The 16,908-nt window shown below is 55.4% G+C and overlaps 2 protein-coding genes across 2 annotated transcripts; one reads left to right on the top strand and one right to left on the bottom strand.

Moving 5' to 3' along the window:
* Nucleotides 1-335: 335 nt before the first annotated feature.
* On the top strand, nucleotides 336-8,211 carry FMOD (fibromodulin). Its single transcript, XM_072356107.1, has 3 exons — nucleotides 336-809; nucleotides 2,986-3,996; nucleotides 5,803-8,211. Exons 2-3 carry the CDS (start codon nucleotides 3,006-3,008, stop codon nucleotides 5,952-5,954), a joined length of 1,143 nt encoding a protein of 380 aa, XP_072212208.1. The 5' UTR covers nucleotides 336-809; nucleotides 2,986-3,005; the 3' UTR covers nucleotides 5,955-8,211.
* A 4,514-nt stretch (nucleotides 8,212-12,725) lies between these two features.
* BTG2 (BTG anti-proliferation factor 2) lies at nucleotides 12,726-16,908 on the bottom strand. The gene is made up of 2 exons (XM_072356145.1): nucleotides 16,577-16,908; nucleotides 12,726-15,562 (listed from the first exon to the last, which is right to left on the bottom strand). The coding sequence occupies exons 1-2, from the start codon at nucleotides 16,890-16,892 to the stop codon at nucleotides 15,222-15,224; spliced, it is 657 nt and encodes a 218-aa protein (XP_072212246.1). The 5' UTR covers nucleotides 16,893-16,908; the 3' UTR covers nucleotides 12,726-15,221.

Raw genomic sequence — 16,908 nt, 5'->3', positions numbered from 1 at the left:
GTTCTGTCACCCAAAACATGTTTCCTCCCCCTGCCCCTTCCCCAGCAGCCTCATTGAGGACCCCCCCATCCTAGGTGGGAGGGCACAGGCAGTAGAAATGCCAGCTGTCTCCTTCCAAGCTGAAGAGAAATTCCTGGTGTCACAGTGGCCCTTTGGTAGGCAATTTATTTACCTTGGATGCCACAGCCTTATCGTTCATGGAAATGTTTATCCTAAACATTTAATAACAGGACTGCATAAACGGAGGTTTCCTGGGAAGGAGCCCAGGCTGCAGTTGGGGCAGGCACAGCATCCCTTCCTTTGAACTGTGAAAGTTACAGCTACCTTCTCACTTCTCCTCAAAAATCACATCCTCAAGCGCCTCAAAATCAGGGAGTTTTTCATCTGGCCAGAAGCCTCTTCATCACTTCCTGATGAGAAACGCAGGAGACCTAACAACAGCCCTTTTAAAAACAACATCCCCAATTCCACTAACTCGTTAAACAGAGAGAGCCTGAAAAGTGCCAACACTCCTATGAGAAAAGACGGGAGAGAGAGAGAGAGAGAGAGAGAGGGAGGAAAGAAAAAGCAGGTTATTTATAACACCAGGCTGCATTAGGGTCTCTTCAGTCTCTCCTGCAAACTGTCTGCTGCTAGGAGGTCACTCCCAAAAAACCTGCACAGCCCGTGACCTGCAAGCACAGTGTTTGATCTGGGATCTAGGGCGGGCACCAGCCCTTGCACGCTGGGAGACGCACTCACATGCTGCTTGACACACAGGAGATCCTAGAGCAGCACAGCAAGGCTTTGGAAAGGAGGCTCTCCACTTGGTAAGTCCATCTCCATATTTATTCTGATTTTTCTTTTTTTTTTTTTTTATTTATTTTTTAAGCTGGATTTCCATAGCCCTGCCATGGCAGGCAGCTGCCACGCAGAGCACATGCCAGCAACACGGGTGGCAAGGCATGGGTGGCAGCATGCCCTCTCCCACTCCTGCTCCGAGCAGCAGCTCCCCAAACATTTGCCATGGGATCCACACACCCACAGCCCCAGGCACACGCAGCCCCCCCAGCCCCACACAGCTCTGCCAGATCTGCTGCTTGTGTCGTGCTTGCGATGCCACTTGCTCCAAACCCTGCTCCCTCCCTGAGTGACGAGCTGGCGCTGATGGGACACCTGGCCCTCTAGCACAGAATGATGAAGGATGAGAGACTGAATGGATATTGTGCAGATGCCACCCGAAAATGGGGCTGAACACACCGGGGAGGGAAGCCTTCAAATGGAGCAGGGGTGGCTGCTGATGACAGGTGTTGGGGCTGGTGTTGGGGCTGGTGGCACCTCGGAGGAGGCTCTGAGAAAGGGGCAGGGAGTCCTGGATCCATTCTGCCCCACACAGAGGGACCCCAGAAAGGGGTAGCAGCCCCAGAACAGAGCAGACAGCTCTGTTTTACCAGGCAGAGTGCCCTGGAGCAGGAGGGAGAAGGAGGAGGAGAAACTCTCTGCAACTGCCAAGATCCTGCCACACACGGAGCAGCCAGGAGGGCCAGGGCTCCTCTGCCCCTCGGAGCAAGAGAAAGCGAGAGTCGTGCCTGCCGCGTTTGGTCTCAATTCCTCCTTTCTTCCAGCAGGAGCAGCCTGCCAGGGTCGCTCAGGGGCAGCCCTGGGCAGAGCTGTGCCCTCTTTGTCTGGTGGATGAGCAGTTCCCTCCTCACTGCTGTGCCAGGGCAGGGGACCTTGTGCTCGTGGGAGCACAGCTTGGATGGGGAAGAGGGAGTGGATCCTCAAGGATGTGATTTGGGAATGTCTAGTGGGTGCAGCCAGCTCCACCATCACAGCCCTGCAGGGCTGAGTGACAGCCACCAGCATTGCAAGGGTCAGATGGAGGAGAAAACCACAAAACCTGCTCTTTTCACCATTTTCCCAGCTGGGTTAGGGCATGAATGCTGCATGGTTTCCCCATGCACAGTAGCACAGCCACGTGTACAGGAGCCTGCGCTCCCCCTCCAAGCAGCACAGCTCAGAGTATTTCCTGGAGGCATTTCAAGCCACCTCGCTGTGTGTGCTGGCATAGCCACGAGGCTCAGGAAAGGACGAGAAGCCATAACTGTTGTTCTCCATCTGACAGTGCAGTGCTCTGAGACAGTGCAGCAAAGCCCACCCTGAGCCAAGGACTCCAGGGCTGCTGTGCAGTGCTGAGCATCCAGCTCTGCTCCCAGCTGGTCTCCAGCCCTACACTGACTGGTTCCCATGAACAGGGTCCCAACAGCAGCCCCAGGGATGTCGCCACTCTCCTGCGTCACGCTGGCCTTGATGGGATGGCAGGTGACAGCCAATTCACATCAGGACAGGAGGAGAGGGAAAACTAAGTTCTAAAGTGGTTTCAGTTCAAAATAAGGCAGAATTTGTTTACCAGGATTTACATCAGTCCCAAGCCGTGTGAGCATCCCACATGTTTGTGGGGGAGGGGAGAGCCGGATTAAACCCACTGCAACTTGCATCGCCAGCGAGAATGGAATAAATATAGCTGCACTGAAACATGCCTTGAGCTTCAGCAACCTGTTCCTGCAGCTCCCACTTGCCTGCTGCTGCTTGGAGGGCGGCTGAGTCCCTTCTCCTCCCATAGACCAGTAGAGGTGAATTGGGATGCTGCAGGGCATAGCTGTGGCCTTGCACTAACTCTGACAATGGGCCCCCACTGACATATTCTACCCAGAAACACCAGTGGGCAGAGCTGGCAAGAAAACAGGCACTAGAATGTTACTGGAAAGTGTGAGATGAAAGAGGGGGAGATCGGGTAACTTCAAAAAAAGGAAATGCTGGAAAGTACATTTGTTTTAATGAGATTCCCTCAGGTCATCCCAGTTCATTGGCTCTGCTGCCAAGTGCCATCAGCCCCACATCCCAACTCGCTCCACCCCACATGCACTCAACCCCAGCCCGCAGGCAGCAGCTCGCCTGCCTGTGGCCCCCACATTGGACCTGACTTTGCCACTGGTTCCCCCCCAGGTCCCTCCAGCTCCAGCACCATGCATTGGGCCACCATCCTGCTCGTTGCTGGGTTCTGCGGAGTCTCCCTGGGCCAGTACAATGAGGAGGAGGACTTGGCGTGGCTGCAGTACTACATGCGGCAGTCCCGGATGTCCTCCTACAACTACATGCCCTACTACGAGGATGAGAACAGCCCCTACATTTACTCTTACCTTCCGGCCCCAGACACTGAGGCAGAACCCATCCCTGAAGCTCAGCAGGCCTCATCCTGGCAATGTCCCCAGGAATGTGACTGCCCGCCCAACTTCTCTTCAGCCATGTACTGTGACACGCGCAACCTGAGGTATCTGCCCTTTGTTCCCACCCGGATGAAGTATGTCTACTTCCAGAACAACCAAATCACCGCCATCCAGGAGGGAGCTTTCGACAACGCCACCGAGCTGGAGTGGCTCGCACTGCACAACAACCAGATCAGCAGCGAGAAGATGGGCAAGAGGGTCTTTGCTAAGCTCAAAAACCTGGAGCGGCTGTACATGAACAACAACAACCTGACCAAGATGCCCAGCCCCTTGCCCCGGTCCCTGAGGGAGCTCCACTTGTCTTACAACCAGATCTCCAAGGTCCCCTCCAATGCTCTGGAGGGACTGGAGAACCTCACAGCCCTGTACCTCAGCCACAACTACATTTTTGAGATGGGAGCATCCCTCAAAGGGCTCAAGTCCTTGATCCTTGCTGATCTGAGCTACAACCACCTCAGGAAAGTCCCTGATGGGCTCCCAATGGCTCTGGAACAGCTCTACCTAGAGTACAACTACATCAACACCATCCCTGAAGACTATTTCAAGGTGTCTCCCAAGCTGCTCTACGTAAGGATGTCCCACAACAGCCTGACAAACCAAGGGCTCTCTACCAACACTTTCAACAGCAGCAGCATCCTCGAGCTGGACCTCTCCTACAACCGGCTCCAGAAGATCCCCCGGGTCAGCACCAATCTGGAGAACCTCTACCTTCAAGGGAATCAAATAAATGGTGAGCAGACACATGTCAGCCATGTGCAATGGGGATGGGGAGGTGGGGAGGTGTGTGGCCGCCCAGCATGAGGCTGTCCAGGGAATGATTTGAGCAGGACAACAAAATTTGGCAGATCTCTGACCTCTTGGGTGCAAGGCTGTAAGGCAGGAAAGGAGCTTGCTCTGTTGTCAGCTCTGAGATCTTCTGTGTGATGCTCAGAGACACTGCTTTGGTTTTATTGAGCACCTTCTGGCTGGGCATGCCAGAATTGTGGGTAGAGGCTGATGCACAACCTGGGGAGGGGCCTCCAAGGCTGAAGGGTCACCAAGAGAGTTGGGAGGGTCACTGAACATGGGAACAGGCATCACACTGGACAGGGCTATTGGGGCTGCAGGCAAACCCCGCAGTGCTCCGTGCTCTGCAGCACTGGGGGCTGGCGCATCCCCCTCCAGCCCCTCTGCCCTCCTCAGCAGGGCGCCCTGAGCTCTCCAGCTGCATCTCTCCCAGTGTGACCCCCCCCCAAGGAGCTACTGCCTGCAGCCAATGGGTACATCCTCACCAGGGCTGCGACAGGCAACAGCTTTCAGTTTTCAAAGCATCTTCTGCCAGGACTAACATTCACACTATTTAATACACATGCACACATACACACAAATAGAAGGAACGGTTGCTGTTTGCAAAATAATAATAATTAGGAAAACAAGCAAACAGTATCTCCGGGAAAAATCCCCACTTGCTCCTCTCACCTGGCAGGGCTGAGGGCAGAACCCTCCCGAAGCGGTGCTGGTGCATCGGTGCAGCTGTCAGCTGTTGCAGGGGAAACAACCCCACACTGAGGAACTGACAGAAACACAAAAACAAGAACAGATTCCCAAATGTTTGCGTTCAACGTTTGTAGCTGTTAATGTCTGCCCACAAACGCCATGAAACTGCTGCGGAGCCTTCCACGCTCGTCCGAAGCTCTGCCCCACTTGCAGATTTGCTGCCGACCTCTGGAGCCCCGTGTGCCCTTCAGTGGGGAGTGGGCCACCCGCAGCACCTCTAGGGGCCGTGCAGCCCCCGGGGAGACACTGCTGACCTCCCTGTGCCCCCTCCTGTCATTAACCACCCCTGCCTCCCAGGCTGTTTCAGACGGTGTGGAGCTGCACAGCCCCTGAGGAGCGCAGGCTGAGCGCGGATGGGGAGTTTGGGCTGAGTGCGGTGCACCCCAGTGAGCCCGTGTCTTCCCCAGTAGCTCTCGGCCTGGAGCTTTGCTGCCCCCTAGGCGGTCGTTTCTCTCCTAAATCCTGCACAAACAAGAGATTCGTTCCATAAACACCCTGCAGACCCAGGGAAGGATGGGCCTGAGAGCTGCTGACAGCAGTGGGTGGCAGAGAGAGGAGAGGGAATACAGATGGGATGGGGACCTCCCCCCACAGACACAGTGCCTGGGTGGTCCCACTCCCCATCGGTGCCACAGGGTCTGGATGCTGCAGCATGGGAAGACTCATGAACTGCAATGACCGTTCCCTCTGGAAAGTGATGGGTTTTGTCTGACACCACCCAGCTCTGTTCTTTTATCCTACCAGGACTCCAGCCATGCTGGGTAAAGTCACAGCTTCCAAAGCTTTGAGCACGCACGGCCTCAGCGCTGCTTTGGGCTCCAGCTGGAAGCACCAGCTGCTCTGCTGGTTTAGGATGGAAGGGTGTGGAATCCAATTCAGCCATAAACTGATAATTTAGGGGTGCGATCATTGTTCTCCTGCCTGACCTGCATCAGCTGGGCACCCTCTGACCCATTGCAGAGCAGTGCCCTGACAGCTCTCCCCCCCCCCCCCCCCACAGAATTCTCCATCAGCAGTTTCTGCACTGTCGTGGATGTCATGAACTACTCCCGGCTCCAGGTGCTGCGGTTGGATGGGAATGAGATCAAGCGCAATGCAATGCCCCCCGATGCCCCACTGTGCCTGCGGCGTGCCACCGTCATTGAGATCTAGCCTGCTGCCAGCCCCGCTCCTCAGGACTCTACTCCCTCCCTCCCAGGGGGATACTCACTCCCATTTTAATGCAGCTTGACAGTTTGACTTGGCTTCTGCAATAGTGCAATAATGGTGCTCCAATGCCAGCCCACACAGGGGAGCTCAGCCCTAAATCCCCCCCGGCTCTCCAGCCTCACAGATCCCATGTAGCCATGCCCTGGTCCATGTAGGAGGCAGTGGGGAAGGACGAGAGCTCATCCCATCTCCGAAACATGGTGCTGAGCACGGCTCCAGGTGTGGGTCCTGCAGAGCTACACCAGAGGCTCCCCCTTGGTGATCACTCTGCCAATGCCACCCTGTTGCTGTGTGCCACTCAGCTGCAGCTGTCTCAGCTTAAGGGGAGAAGCCCCACAGCATGTGAGGTTTCAAACCAGATGGGACTCACCTGGGTTTAACAGGGGAGGGTTTCACTGCTCCTGAAATCCTGGTGCCTGGCCCCTATGCTCACCTGCACTGCAGGATCTGCCTTATCCCTCCCACCCCTCCACCTGCTGGCACAGCTCTGGGCTTCCCACCCAGGGAACTGGGCTCCCCCATTAAGAATAAACGATGCAGCAGTAATATCTGCATGGGCAGCACATCTTGATTTATTGAGAGCCAAAACACCCACTTGGTTCCTTGGACAGGCTTACTGAGAACCAGAGGGGCAGCTGAGCTTTGAAGATGACCTGCAAAGCCAAAGTCATCCAGACACTCCGCATTTAAACTGCATGCTAACACTATAGAAACAAAAACCTAAAAAAGCCTGCACTATCACCGGCGCATGAACTGTAGATGTCATTCCGACGAATAAAGCCCTTTCTGTAACTGCACAAGATGTGTCTGAGGAATCCCAGCACCGTGTGGAGCCGCTCGCAGCCCAGACTCCGTGCAGTGATAACGCTGTGCTGCGCATTGGCCGCCTGGTGGCTGCTGCGGGCACTGCAGGGGAATCACGGAGTGTTGGAGTTGCAAGAGACCCCTCAAGGCCATCCGGTCCCATGCCCTGCAGTGCACAGGGACACCCACAGCTCCATCAGTGCTCTCAGCCCCATCCGTGCCCTTGGGGGGTCTCTGGAGATGGGACATCACCACCTCTCTGGGTAGTCTGTGCAGTGCCGACTGCAAAACACTTTGCTCTTACACCCAACCTAGACTTCCCCTCTTTCAGTTTGAAACCATTTCCCCTTATCCTGTCACACAGACCCTGCTATACAGTCTGACTCCTCTTTCTTACAGCCCCTTTAGATACTGAAGGCTGTTCTCAGCTCTCCCCACAGCCTTCTCCATCCTCGGGGCAGCTCAGCACCAGCGTGGGGGGGATGAGGGGCAGAGGGGCTGTGCGCTCCCACTTCTCCCCCATCCCCCCAAAAGTGGGCGATCCTATTGGTCCTGCGAGCCCACTGGCGCCCAATCAGAGCCGTGTTGCTGAGTGGGGGACGGCAGGATGGGGGCTCGCGTCCCCTTCCTCCTCCTCTTCCTCCTCCTCCTGTTTCGGGGAGGAGCGGTGTTCCCCCGGGGAGGAGGAGCCCGCGGCTTTGTCCGGACTCACCGAGACGCATAAAGGAGGGGAAAACCCCAAAGCAACTGAAAGCGGCTCTGCTATCCACCCCCCCCCCGCCCCGAGGTGTCCTCGTGGCTTTGTGGAGCACCGCGTACCACGACTAGCAGCTCCCACGAGGACGGGCACGGCTTCTCCACAGCCCCCCCCAAACCCATCACATTTCAGCTCTCAAAGTCCCCAGTTCCTTTTCAGCATCTTTTCCCACATTTTCTTCCCCTCCTCCCTCTGCCCCCCATCCCCTCACCCTTCCTTTGAAGCATCCCTCAGCTCAGACCTTCCCAGGCCGTTCACAAACAGCCCTTTACCATTACATTTCTCCACGGGATTTATGTTTCAACACCATCATCCCTGATATTACCCTCTGGGGACACAGATGAGAACAAAGCAAAGGACGGCTATGACCCAAAGCCACCCCTGGGACACGAGTACTGGGCACAGCACACACGCCCTGTCCTTCAGCATTTCCCTTTGCTCCATTCTCCCCAGCCTTAACCTAAAACCTTTATTGTTCTGGGATGACTTTAGGGTGTGTAAGTGCAGACAGAGCCGTCGGGATTTCTGTTTTTCTTCCCCAAAGCCGTGCCACATTTCTCACACCGATGCTGAGGACAAAAGGGCTGAGTCCCACACACACGGCTGTCTGCAGACAGGCAGCAATAAAGGCTGATTATTAATAACCCGCATGGATCCGGGCCATGGCAGCTGCGACATTGCTGGGAAGAGATAAGAAAATTGCAGAGGTAGAGGGAAAACATGCCAAGGGGGGAGACCAGTGTGTTCGCAGTAGAGATCAACCAGACCCCAAGCACTGCGTGGTCCTGAGTTATGGAGGAGAATGAGGACTGGAGACTTCCCAGCTCCCACTCCACACAGGGCTGAAGATTTGGGATGTGGTGTTTTAGGGCTCAAGCTCAGTGCAAACGCTTTGGGGGCTGCGGGGCAGCCCAGTGCCCCCACACTGCAGAACAACCCCAGCAACGCTGGGGAGCGGGGCAGAGGGAAGGGCAAGAAATTCCCAATCTGTTTGGCTCCCATTCTTGCCTCCCCTTTTGTTCCACTCGCCATCTGTCCCACAGCCCCGCACACCCCGTGCTCCCTCTGCACGTGCTGTAAATATCAAGCTGGGTTTTGTTTCTGCTTCTAAAGGCACAGTGTGCCCGGAGCCGTGCTGCAGCCCCAAAGCACCAGCCTTAAAGCTGCAAGGGCTGGCACTGCTGGGAGTCCTGCTGCTCCTTCCTGACTGCTGGGATCTGGGGGGCACAGCCCTGCCGTGCTCTGCTCCTCGGGGTTTGTAACTGTGCCATTCCCTCTCAGAGCCATCCCTGGGAGAGGAGGGGTCCCAATTCCTCTATAGGTGAGCAGCACCCCAGCTGCTGTCCCAGCCTGGATGCAGCCTTTCAGCTCACAACAAAGCCACCGACCCATCAGCAAGAGCAGCTGCTCCACTTCAGCCCAGTCCTTCCCCTTCCCTGTCTTATCCGGGGCTATAACAGACACAGACTCCCCGGTAAAAGGGCATAGTCAGAGGGAAAATGGGCCTCACCCTCCGTCTGGCAGCTGGGAGCCAGGGGACGATGCAGGGCTCAGGGGCATTGTTGCTGTTTCCATAAGGCGTTTCCTGGTGTGTCCTAGAGGAGCAGTCTGCATGCAGCGTGTCACCAATCCCAGCTCACACAGTGCAGCAGCTGCGCAAGTAATGGGGCACAGAGGAAGCCCAACATCCCCCGCATGGCTCTGAACCCCCACCTGGCAGAGTCCTTCAGAGGCTCAGCATCCCAATGACCTGTGGGAAGCGGTGATGCTCCCATCCCAGGGCCAGCCAGGCACCATGACCCCACTACTGCAGTCCCTCAGCATGCTTTGGGACTGGCAGTAGGGCACAGCCCTCAGGGACAGTGGCACAACGTCCCCAGGGACAGCAGGGCACAGCTCTGTCCCTGCAGTTCATGCCCCACAATGTGTTGAACTCCTCCCAGTTCGCAGAGTGAAGGACAGAAGGGTCCGGGACCAGGTTGCCCAGTGCCAACAGGCTCCTCAAATAACAATTACTATTAGAATAGTTAGTAAGAGCAGCATGCAAAGCAGCAAGCTCTGCCCTGACCTGCACGTTGCAAGGAGGCCGCTTTTCTCCCCAGTGCTCCCAGCTCTTCTCTTGGAAAACAAAAGGTGCAAAGTTCAGTGGTGCATGAAAGAGAAACAAAACCCAGTCCCAGCTGCACCCCCCCACCCCCACCCCAACAGACAGATGGCAGCAGTTGTCCCCGCACACCAGTTGCTCACTGTTGCAAATAAGCTCTTTTATCCCCCAACAGATCATAAATGAGAGCACTAGAGCTCAGCAGCCGCCTGTCATGGATGGGCCGGAATGGGGACAGAGACACAGACAGGAATGGGGATGGGGACAGGGATGGTGTGGGATAGGGATGGGGGATGGGGACAGGGATGAGGACAGGAATAGGATGGAGATGAGATGGGGATAGGGCAGGAATGAGGACTGAAATGGGGATGGGGACGGAGATCGAGATGATTCTCCCCATGAGACGTGCTGTGGAAAACAAAAAAAGCAGCTCCATGCTGCCTGCCCGTCTGTCAAGGCCCCACATCCCAGGGGACACAGTGGTGGCTGGGGAGAGGCAGCCCCCAGGATCCCATTCCCCAAGGATCAGAAAGGGGTATCTCCTCTGTGCTGGTGTCTGTAGGGCTGATGGGGACACACAGGCTTAGGGTCAGTGCTGCAGGGAGCTCAGGCTCTGCTCTGCAGACAGTGTGAGGGGGAGGAAAGGTCTGTCAGGACAAAGGGCAGGCAAGGAGCACGGTCCCTCAGCAGGATCCACTCTGCCAGCCCTGCTGAGGGGCAGGAACCAGCAGGAATCCACATGCAGCACAAGACATGGGTTTGCTGGAGCTGGCGCTAGTGCTGCTGCAACCCCTCCAACCACACAAAGCACCGACCCGTTGCTGGGCCACGTGAGCGCAGTTTCTCCGGCTGTGGCAGATCCTGGGAAGATGGTTTGAGCTGCGCACAGCGCAGGTGATGGTGTGCCCTGGGCGTCCCCTCCCATCCCCAGGGCTGGGGCAGAGCTGCTGCATTGCCCCAGATACAGGCACCCACGCAGCGCTGATTGGCCTCGGCAGGGCTGACATCACTGCTCCCATCCCAGTGGCAAACCCTGGGCAGGAAGCACCTCGAGGAGTCCAACCCCACACCATGTGCAGGGGAGGGTGGAGGCTGGGTTTCACTTCTGCTGATGTTTCTTTTCTGGTAAGTTAGAAGTGAGAAACGCTCAGCTTCTGCTAAAGGGACCCCTGGAAAGAGAACAAAACAAACACACAAAAATCCAATAACATTTTGTCATGAATTGAGCAAAATATCTTCACGGAGTCTGTCTGTGGTGGTCACTGCCTCCAGGTCGGGACATTTTCCGCAGCTGATTTGGACTTTGCACAAATGGCATTTCTCCAACAGACAGACAGACAGCCCCAGCCCAGCAGGGAGGACAGGTGGGGCAGAGCAAAGGGCACCAGGCAGTGCTCCAGCCCAGGACACGCTGGGGATGAATGCTGGTTTGTGCAACGTGCCAGCTGCTGGTGGTAGGGGGCACTGACTGGACTGGGCTCCTTGAATCAGACGCTTCCAGCAGAAACACACCAATTTAAAATAATAGAAATAATAATTATTATTTTTTTTTAAATGCCAGCAGAAATCCAGCAAAATCTTGGCAGAAAGTGTCCAAATGGCAACAGGAGGTGGGGAGCAGTGGTTGCCCCTTTGTTTACTTCCAGTCTGTCCTGAACTGGTCCTGGGGTGTCGCCCTGCACCCCTCCCCACGGCCCAGAGCTGATCCTGACGGACCACGATCCAACCAGAAGGAAAATGACGAGCAAAATAAAAATAGGAGATGAGTCACCTATGAGGAGGCTGGTGGGCAGAGCTGGAGGCTGTGCCATAGCGCTGACTCCTCACTGAACACTCTTCTGCAGGAGAGCTGTGTTTTCATCCAGGCTGAGAGCACTCCAGTTTTGGGCCATTGCAGCTCTGCTTGTGGAGACTCAAAGGGCAGTGGCTTCAGCCCTGCGAGAGCCCAAACGGAACCTGTGGGCACAGCAGGGCACTGGCTGTGCTGCCACCCCCGCCAACACACACACCGTATGGGCATCATCCCACCACTCTGTGCCTTTGAACCTGCATGACTCCAATGTAATCAGCAACCAGCAGGACACCCGTTCCTCCCTAACAGCCCTGTTTCACAAGCAGCAGCAATTTGGGTGTGCTTACTGAAACTAATGAAGGGATGAGTTCAGAAAGGAGTGGCCTTGACGGAGCACCAAAACCAACCCACCATCTGTTTTCCTCCTCGAGGTGGGGTAAAAGCAGGAGGGGGACATGTCTCTGTTCCCAGGCCAGTGCTCACCCCAGCATCACTTCTCTGGAAGCCACCAGGGAGCAGCTGGGGGGTGGCAGAGCCCACAGTCCAAAGCATATTGGCAAGTTTGTGACCAAAGCTGGCACCTGTGTGAGCTGACTTAGCTCAATGCCCCTAAATAAAGTCAGCCTGAAGAGTATGAAGCACACAAGTCAGCCTGAAGAGATGAAGCACACAAGCCACACAGTGAGCAAGCTGCAGTCACCAGCCTGGGCACAACCAAAACAGGATCTCCCATGAATCAGCCCCAGGTGCTTTTGTTGTAACAGCCCTAAGCATTCCCCGGACATCTCCATCCTCTGATCTCTCAGCCTTCCTCCTGCTGACTCAGCCACCCCTAGAAGGAGGGCAGGAAGGGAGCAGGGTGGCACACCCAGACACCCAGGAACTGCCCCTTGCCTGGCTCAGGTCATTACCTGCTCATTTCCAAGGTGAACAATGGTTCTATAGTGTTGAGTAAGAGACCCAGCAGGCAGCTCTATGCCCTCTGTGCTCTGCACTAAGCCCCCCACTGCCTCTGTGGGACAAGTCAAGGCAGCCGCAGGGAGCAGGGCAGGACCCCACAGCCCCATTACTCATCAGACCCAGCCCCCAGCTCTGCAGGGCTGTGCTCAGCCAGCACATTGAGTAAGCAGGCTTCTCCAAACCGCCTCTGTTACACAGCCAGAAAGAAGCAGTCACACACACTCTGACCAAGCCCCAGCAGCACAGCGTGGTCACAAAGTCCACCCCCCCATTGTCAGCCCAGCAAGGAAACAAGGCTCAGCAATGCTATGTTTTTATTAAAGTAACAAAAGCATAAGGATCTGTACACTCTGTATATAAAAACACTACTGTACAATTAGTAACCATCCATTTCTTCCTCCATGTGTAGCTTACAAAGTTTCCACCACATCCACCCAATACAAAAAAAGCAGGTCCCAGTCAACAGTCCAGCTTTGTTTAAACAGTGAGAGGAAACCTCCAACCCCCTAAGCCTCCAAACACCTCCTGAAAACACACCATTTCGGCTTGTAGGCAAGAAGGCAACAGCACAGTAATTCACAGCTTTTACAAGGAACCAGCTACAAGAGAAAGGGGTTACACCTGAATTTAGTTGGGCTTGAAGCTAACAAGACACTTGAAGGTGAGGCTCCTCCACGCCAGGGATAAGGAATGGGACGTGGCTGCTTTTGTGTTAGAAGCAGGAGCACAGAAAGTGCAACGATAGCGCGTTCCTTTGGTGTGGGATGTTCCTCTGACATTCTTTTCTGCTAAGAGGGAGGGAGCAGTAACGGGGAGGCAAACACCACAGCCCAGGCAACCCCACACCCAGCCACAGGAGCCAAAGCAAACAGCATTCGCCCTGATCGCACTGCAGCTCCCAGACACGCAGATTTGAAGCAAGGACTCCAGAAAGCACTCTGGTCCTTTTCTCCTTAGAAAAGAGAACTTGTTTTTTGGAAGTTCCCAAGTGCTCCCCTCCTGGTGATGTCACCTATTGCACCAGGGGAAAAGTCCCAGCGCTTCAGTTCAGCTTCTGCTTCACTGCTGTGAGGAACTGAAGTGATGCAACTCCAGAGCAACCGCCTCGTACTGTTCAAGGACAACGTAACACCACTTGACATTTAATAAAATTGCTGTTTTTCCAGTTCAGAAAATCATTTGAAACTGCTACAGAAATCTGTAAGTTTTCCCACATAAGTAGTAGTCAGAACTGGGGAGCTGCACTTCTTTGTCTTAATGCATTGAGAAACAAGCCAAGGGCTGTAGCAGACAGGAGGCTTCCTTCCTCTCCCAGAGCATCCATGGTTTTGAAATATATTGCACAATTGTCTGAGAACTTGAACCCAAGGCTGGGAAAGAGCAGCTCCAGGATGCCAGTCAGCTGCTAGCTCAGGAAGGAGGAAGGTTAAAATAAAAGTGTTCTGCAAAACAGATCTGAAGAAGTTTCAATAGAACAGGCCACGTCAATGCCCTGAATTTCCCCATCACTTCTACTGAGATCACTGGAGGAGCACCAGCTGGTTCATAAAAAAGCTAATGGACATCTCATGCTGGTGAAGGCTCATTCCCCAACAGACAGTGTCGGGGCAATACTTTTGGTTCCCACCCCACCTGCAGAAGCCAGAGGGCCAAACACCTGAACACCACTCAGGCAAACCACCATGAACACAAAATACCACCAGGACCACAAGAGGAGCTCTGCTTTGAGAGGTGAAGGGCCAGGCATTGTGCAAGACAGGTACCAAGAAACCAGAACCTGCCCCTTCAATGTCTCAGCTGAGACAGCTCCAAGGCTCAGCTACATGCTGAGCACTCAGGGGAGGAAGAGAGGGAGGAAAATGTGAATTTAAAAGCAACGCGGATACCAAAGCATCCGAGCACCCCAACCCCAGGCAGCCACAAGCACAGGGGAAGAATCTCACAATACTTTCAGATTTAAAGGTAGAGGGAAGAGGGGAACTTACACACCAATCTCTAGGGCACAAGGTGAGTTGCTTCAGCTCTTCCAGAGAAGTGACACAGAGCAGCATCAGAGTTGGGTTAGGCAACTTTTACACACAAGAGGGGATGCAGCTGTAGGGCATGGGCTGATGTCTGAACCCCATGGAGCAGAAAGGCCTCACAGTTCAGTGCTGGTTTCAGGGCTTGGAGCAGCAAGCTGTGGTGACAGCCAGGTGCTGGAGAGCACCAGGAACAAATAGCACTGGGTGCCACCAGAATATTTACAATATTGGGGACCTCCACTGCACAGGAATCACAGGGTTCCCAGCACCACCCAGACCCTGGGGTTACCAAACACTATCCGCAGAGAGATCAGACCAGCTTAGGCATGAGTTAGTGAAGGAAGCGCAGTAACTCATCCCTGCCCTAACAGCACTGCAATGCTTGGTGACACAGCAGCACTGCCAGGTACCAGGACAGAGAGGTGACACCTGGGTCCTGTCATCAGCTACACTTCCCAGCTGGCCTCCTCCCCCTCTTCCTCCATTCCAAGCTGCCCAGTGACAAAGCCAGCTCACCCAAACTGCCATCCAACACTAATTAGGTAGATATCGGCTTCATAACAAAAACCTCAACTTGCAACATTTTTTTTTTTTTTTTAAAAAAAGGCACCTAAAAACACCACTTCTGTCTGAAGCAGCGTCTGATATTTTAACTTTGATTTTCTCGGATTTTCTTAAAAAATATAAATAGCTCTTCATTTTAAAAATAGATCCTCAGGTGAGGTATACAGTAGCCCGTGTCTTGGCAGTGTAAGGACAAGAGGAGTATTTAGCTTGAGACAGTCATGATGTAGTTCTTCGAAGGGCTGGTGCGACCTAACATCATCTGGTTCTTACAGGTAAGCATCCCATAGGAGCTCACAGGCTTGGCTGCTGTCGCTTCGTACAAGACACAGATGGAGCCATCTTCACCAATACGGTATGAGACCTCGTAGGGGTCCACCCAGAGTGTGAGCTCACTGGGCAGGAGCTGGTAGAGCTGCGGGAGGCTGAGTCCGATCTGGCTAGCTGCCTTGCTAATAATGGGGTCCATTTTGTGATTAATCCGGATGCAGCGGTACCCAGAGCCTTTGAACGGTTTCTCAGGGAACCAGTGGTGTTTGTAGTGCTCTGCAAGGGAAGCAAGAAGGGAAGCACGGTGAGCAGACACGTAGCAGCAAGGTCTGCATCCCACTGTAGTCCCGAGGGGTCCCACATCTCAATGCAGTTAGAGGAAACCACGTCCTGCTTCAGTCACCTCTGTCACAGCAGCTCCGGAGCAGAGTGCTCAGTTGCACAGCTGCCACTTGCAGAACCCAAGGCAGAAAGCAGCTCTTCAGGTCCTGGAAAGCCCCAGCAGTGCCACAGGGGAACCCAAAGCCTCCTCACCCCAGGAGTGTGGTGTCTGGGGGAGATAGAGTAACACAGCAACAAAGCCCCATGGTCAGGGAGTAGCAGACGGGTCATTTGGGGCACACCACTGCCCCTTATCTTAACAGAGCAGCAGACAAATGCCCTCCTTTGGGCTGATAGCACCAGGGCTGCGCTGGGAGGAGAGCCTCGCACCACCCAGCACGACACAGGGTGGATCTTCGCTTGGCAGGGACTGGGCACAGAGCCCAGCTTTAGGTCCCCCCAGGCAAACCCCAGAGAGGATGCTGAGGGCACAGAGCTCTCCACAGGGGACAGGCAGACAGCTGCAGGGCTACAGTGCCACAGGGACACGGGCAGGTGCCCACAGGGACACGCATGGCTGCTCAACACCGAGGGGGCCACAGCTGGATACTGAAGGATGTGGGCAGGAACCAGCAGGGGACCCCCGGCCCCGGGAGTGACACAGAAGCTTCCGGTCTCGATTGAAGGGGATGAAGACCGGATGGAGGTGGGCTCCGCTCGTTCCAGGTCGCCTCCGCGGGGACCTCAAAGCCTCAGTCCCATCCTTAGAGGCGCCCAAGGACACGGATGGGGTCCTAAGCAGCCTGAGCTGCTGCTGCGGAGGGGCGCACTCAGCAACCGATGGGGCTGGGGGCAGTCGCGAGGTCCCCAAGGTCCCTTCCAACGCAACCACGCTGTGATTCCACAGTTCCAGCACAGCTAAGGTCCCCCCAACCCAAACCACGCCGAGCCGTCCCCGCCGCCCCTCACCTGCAAGAGCCTCCCGCAGCGCCCCGCTGAAGACCTGCAGCTGCTGCTCGCTGACGCAGCCCCGTGTCCGCAGCAGCCCGGAGACGAAACCGACGGCGGCGGCGATCTCGGGCAGCATGTCGGCCCGCTGCGGGGGCCCGCGGCGCTGACTCATGGCCGGTGGGGGAGACCTGGCGATGGGTGTGTGGGTCGGTGGGTGCCTGCCCTGCCCGCTCGGGCTCGCGCTGTTCGGCTCAGCTCGCAGTGCCGCCGCCCGCTCCGCACCGCCTTTAAGTCCCGCCGCGCGGAGGGGCGGCAGCGGCGCCTCGGAGCCCATTGGGCGCCACGAGAGC

Source organism: Excalfactoria chinensis, chromosome 23 (assembly GCF_039878825.1).
Source record: "Excalfactoria chinensis isolate bCotChi1 chromosome 23, bCotChi1.hap2, whole genome shotgun sequence".
In the NCBI taxonomy this organism is placed as follows: domain Eukaryota; kingdom Metazoa; phylum Chordata; class Aves; order Galliformes; family Phasianidae; genus Excalfactoria; species Excalfactoria chinensis.
The sequence above is the reverse complement of the archived record's forward strand: the minus strand, read 5'-3'. Positions and strand labels throughout refer to the sequence as shown.

Coding starts and splice junctions, on each gene's coding strand:
- FMOD (XM_072356107.1), top strand. CDS start 3,006: ATGCATTGGGCCACCATCCTGCTCGTTGCTGGGTTCTGCGGAGTCTCC. Junction 3,997..5,802: donor TCAAGGGAATCAAATAAATG/GTGAGCAGACAC, acceptor CCCCCCCCACAG/AATTCTCCATCAGCAGTTTC.
- BTG2 (XM_072356145.1), bottom strand. CDS start 16,892: ATGGGCTCCGAGGCGCCGCTGCCGCCCCTCCGCGCGGCGGGACTTAAA. Junction 15,563..16,576: donor GCTGCGGGAGGCTCTTGCAG/GTGAGGGGCGGC, acceptor CTTCCCTTGCAG/AGCACTACAAACACCACTGG.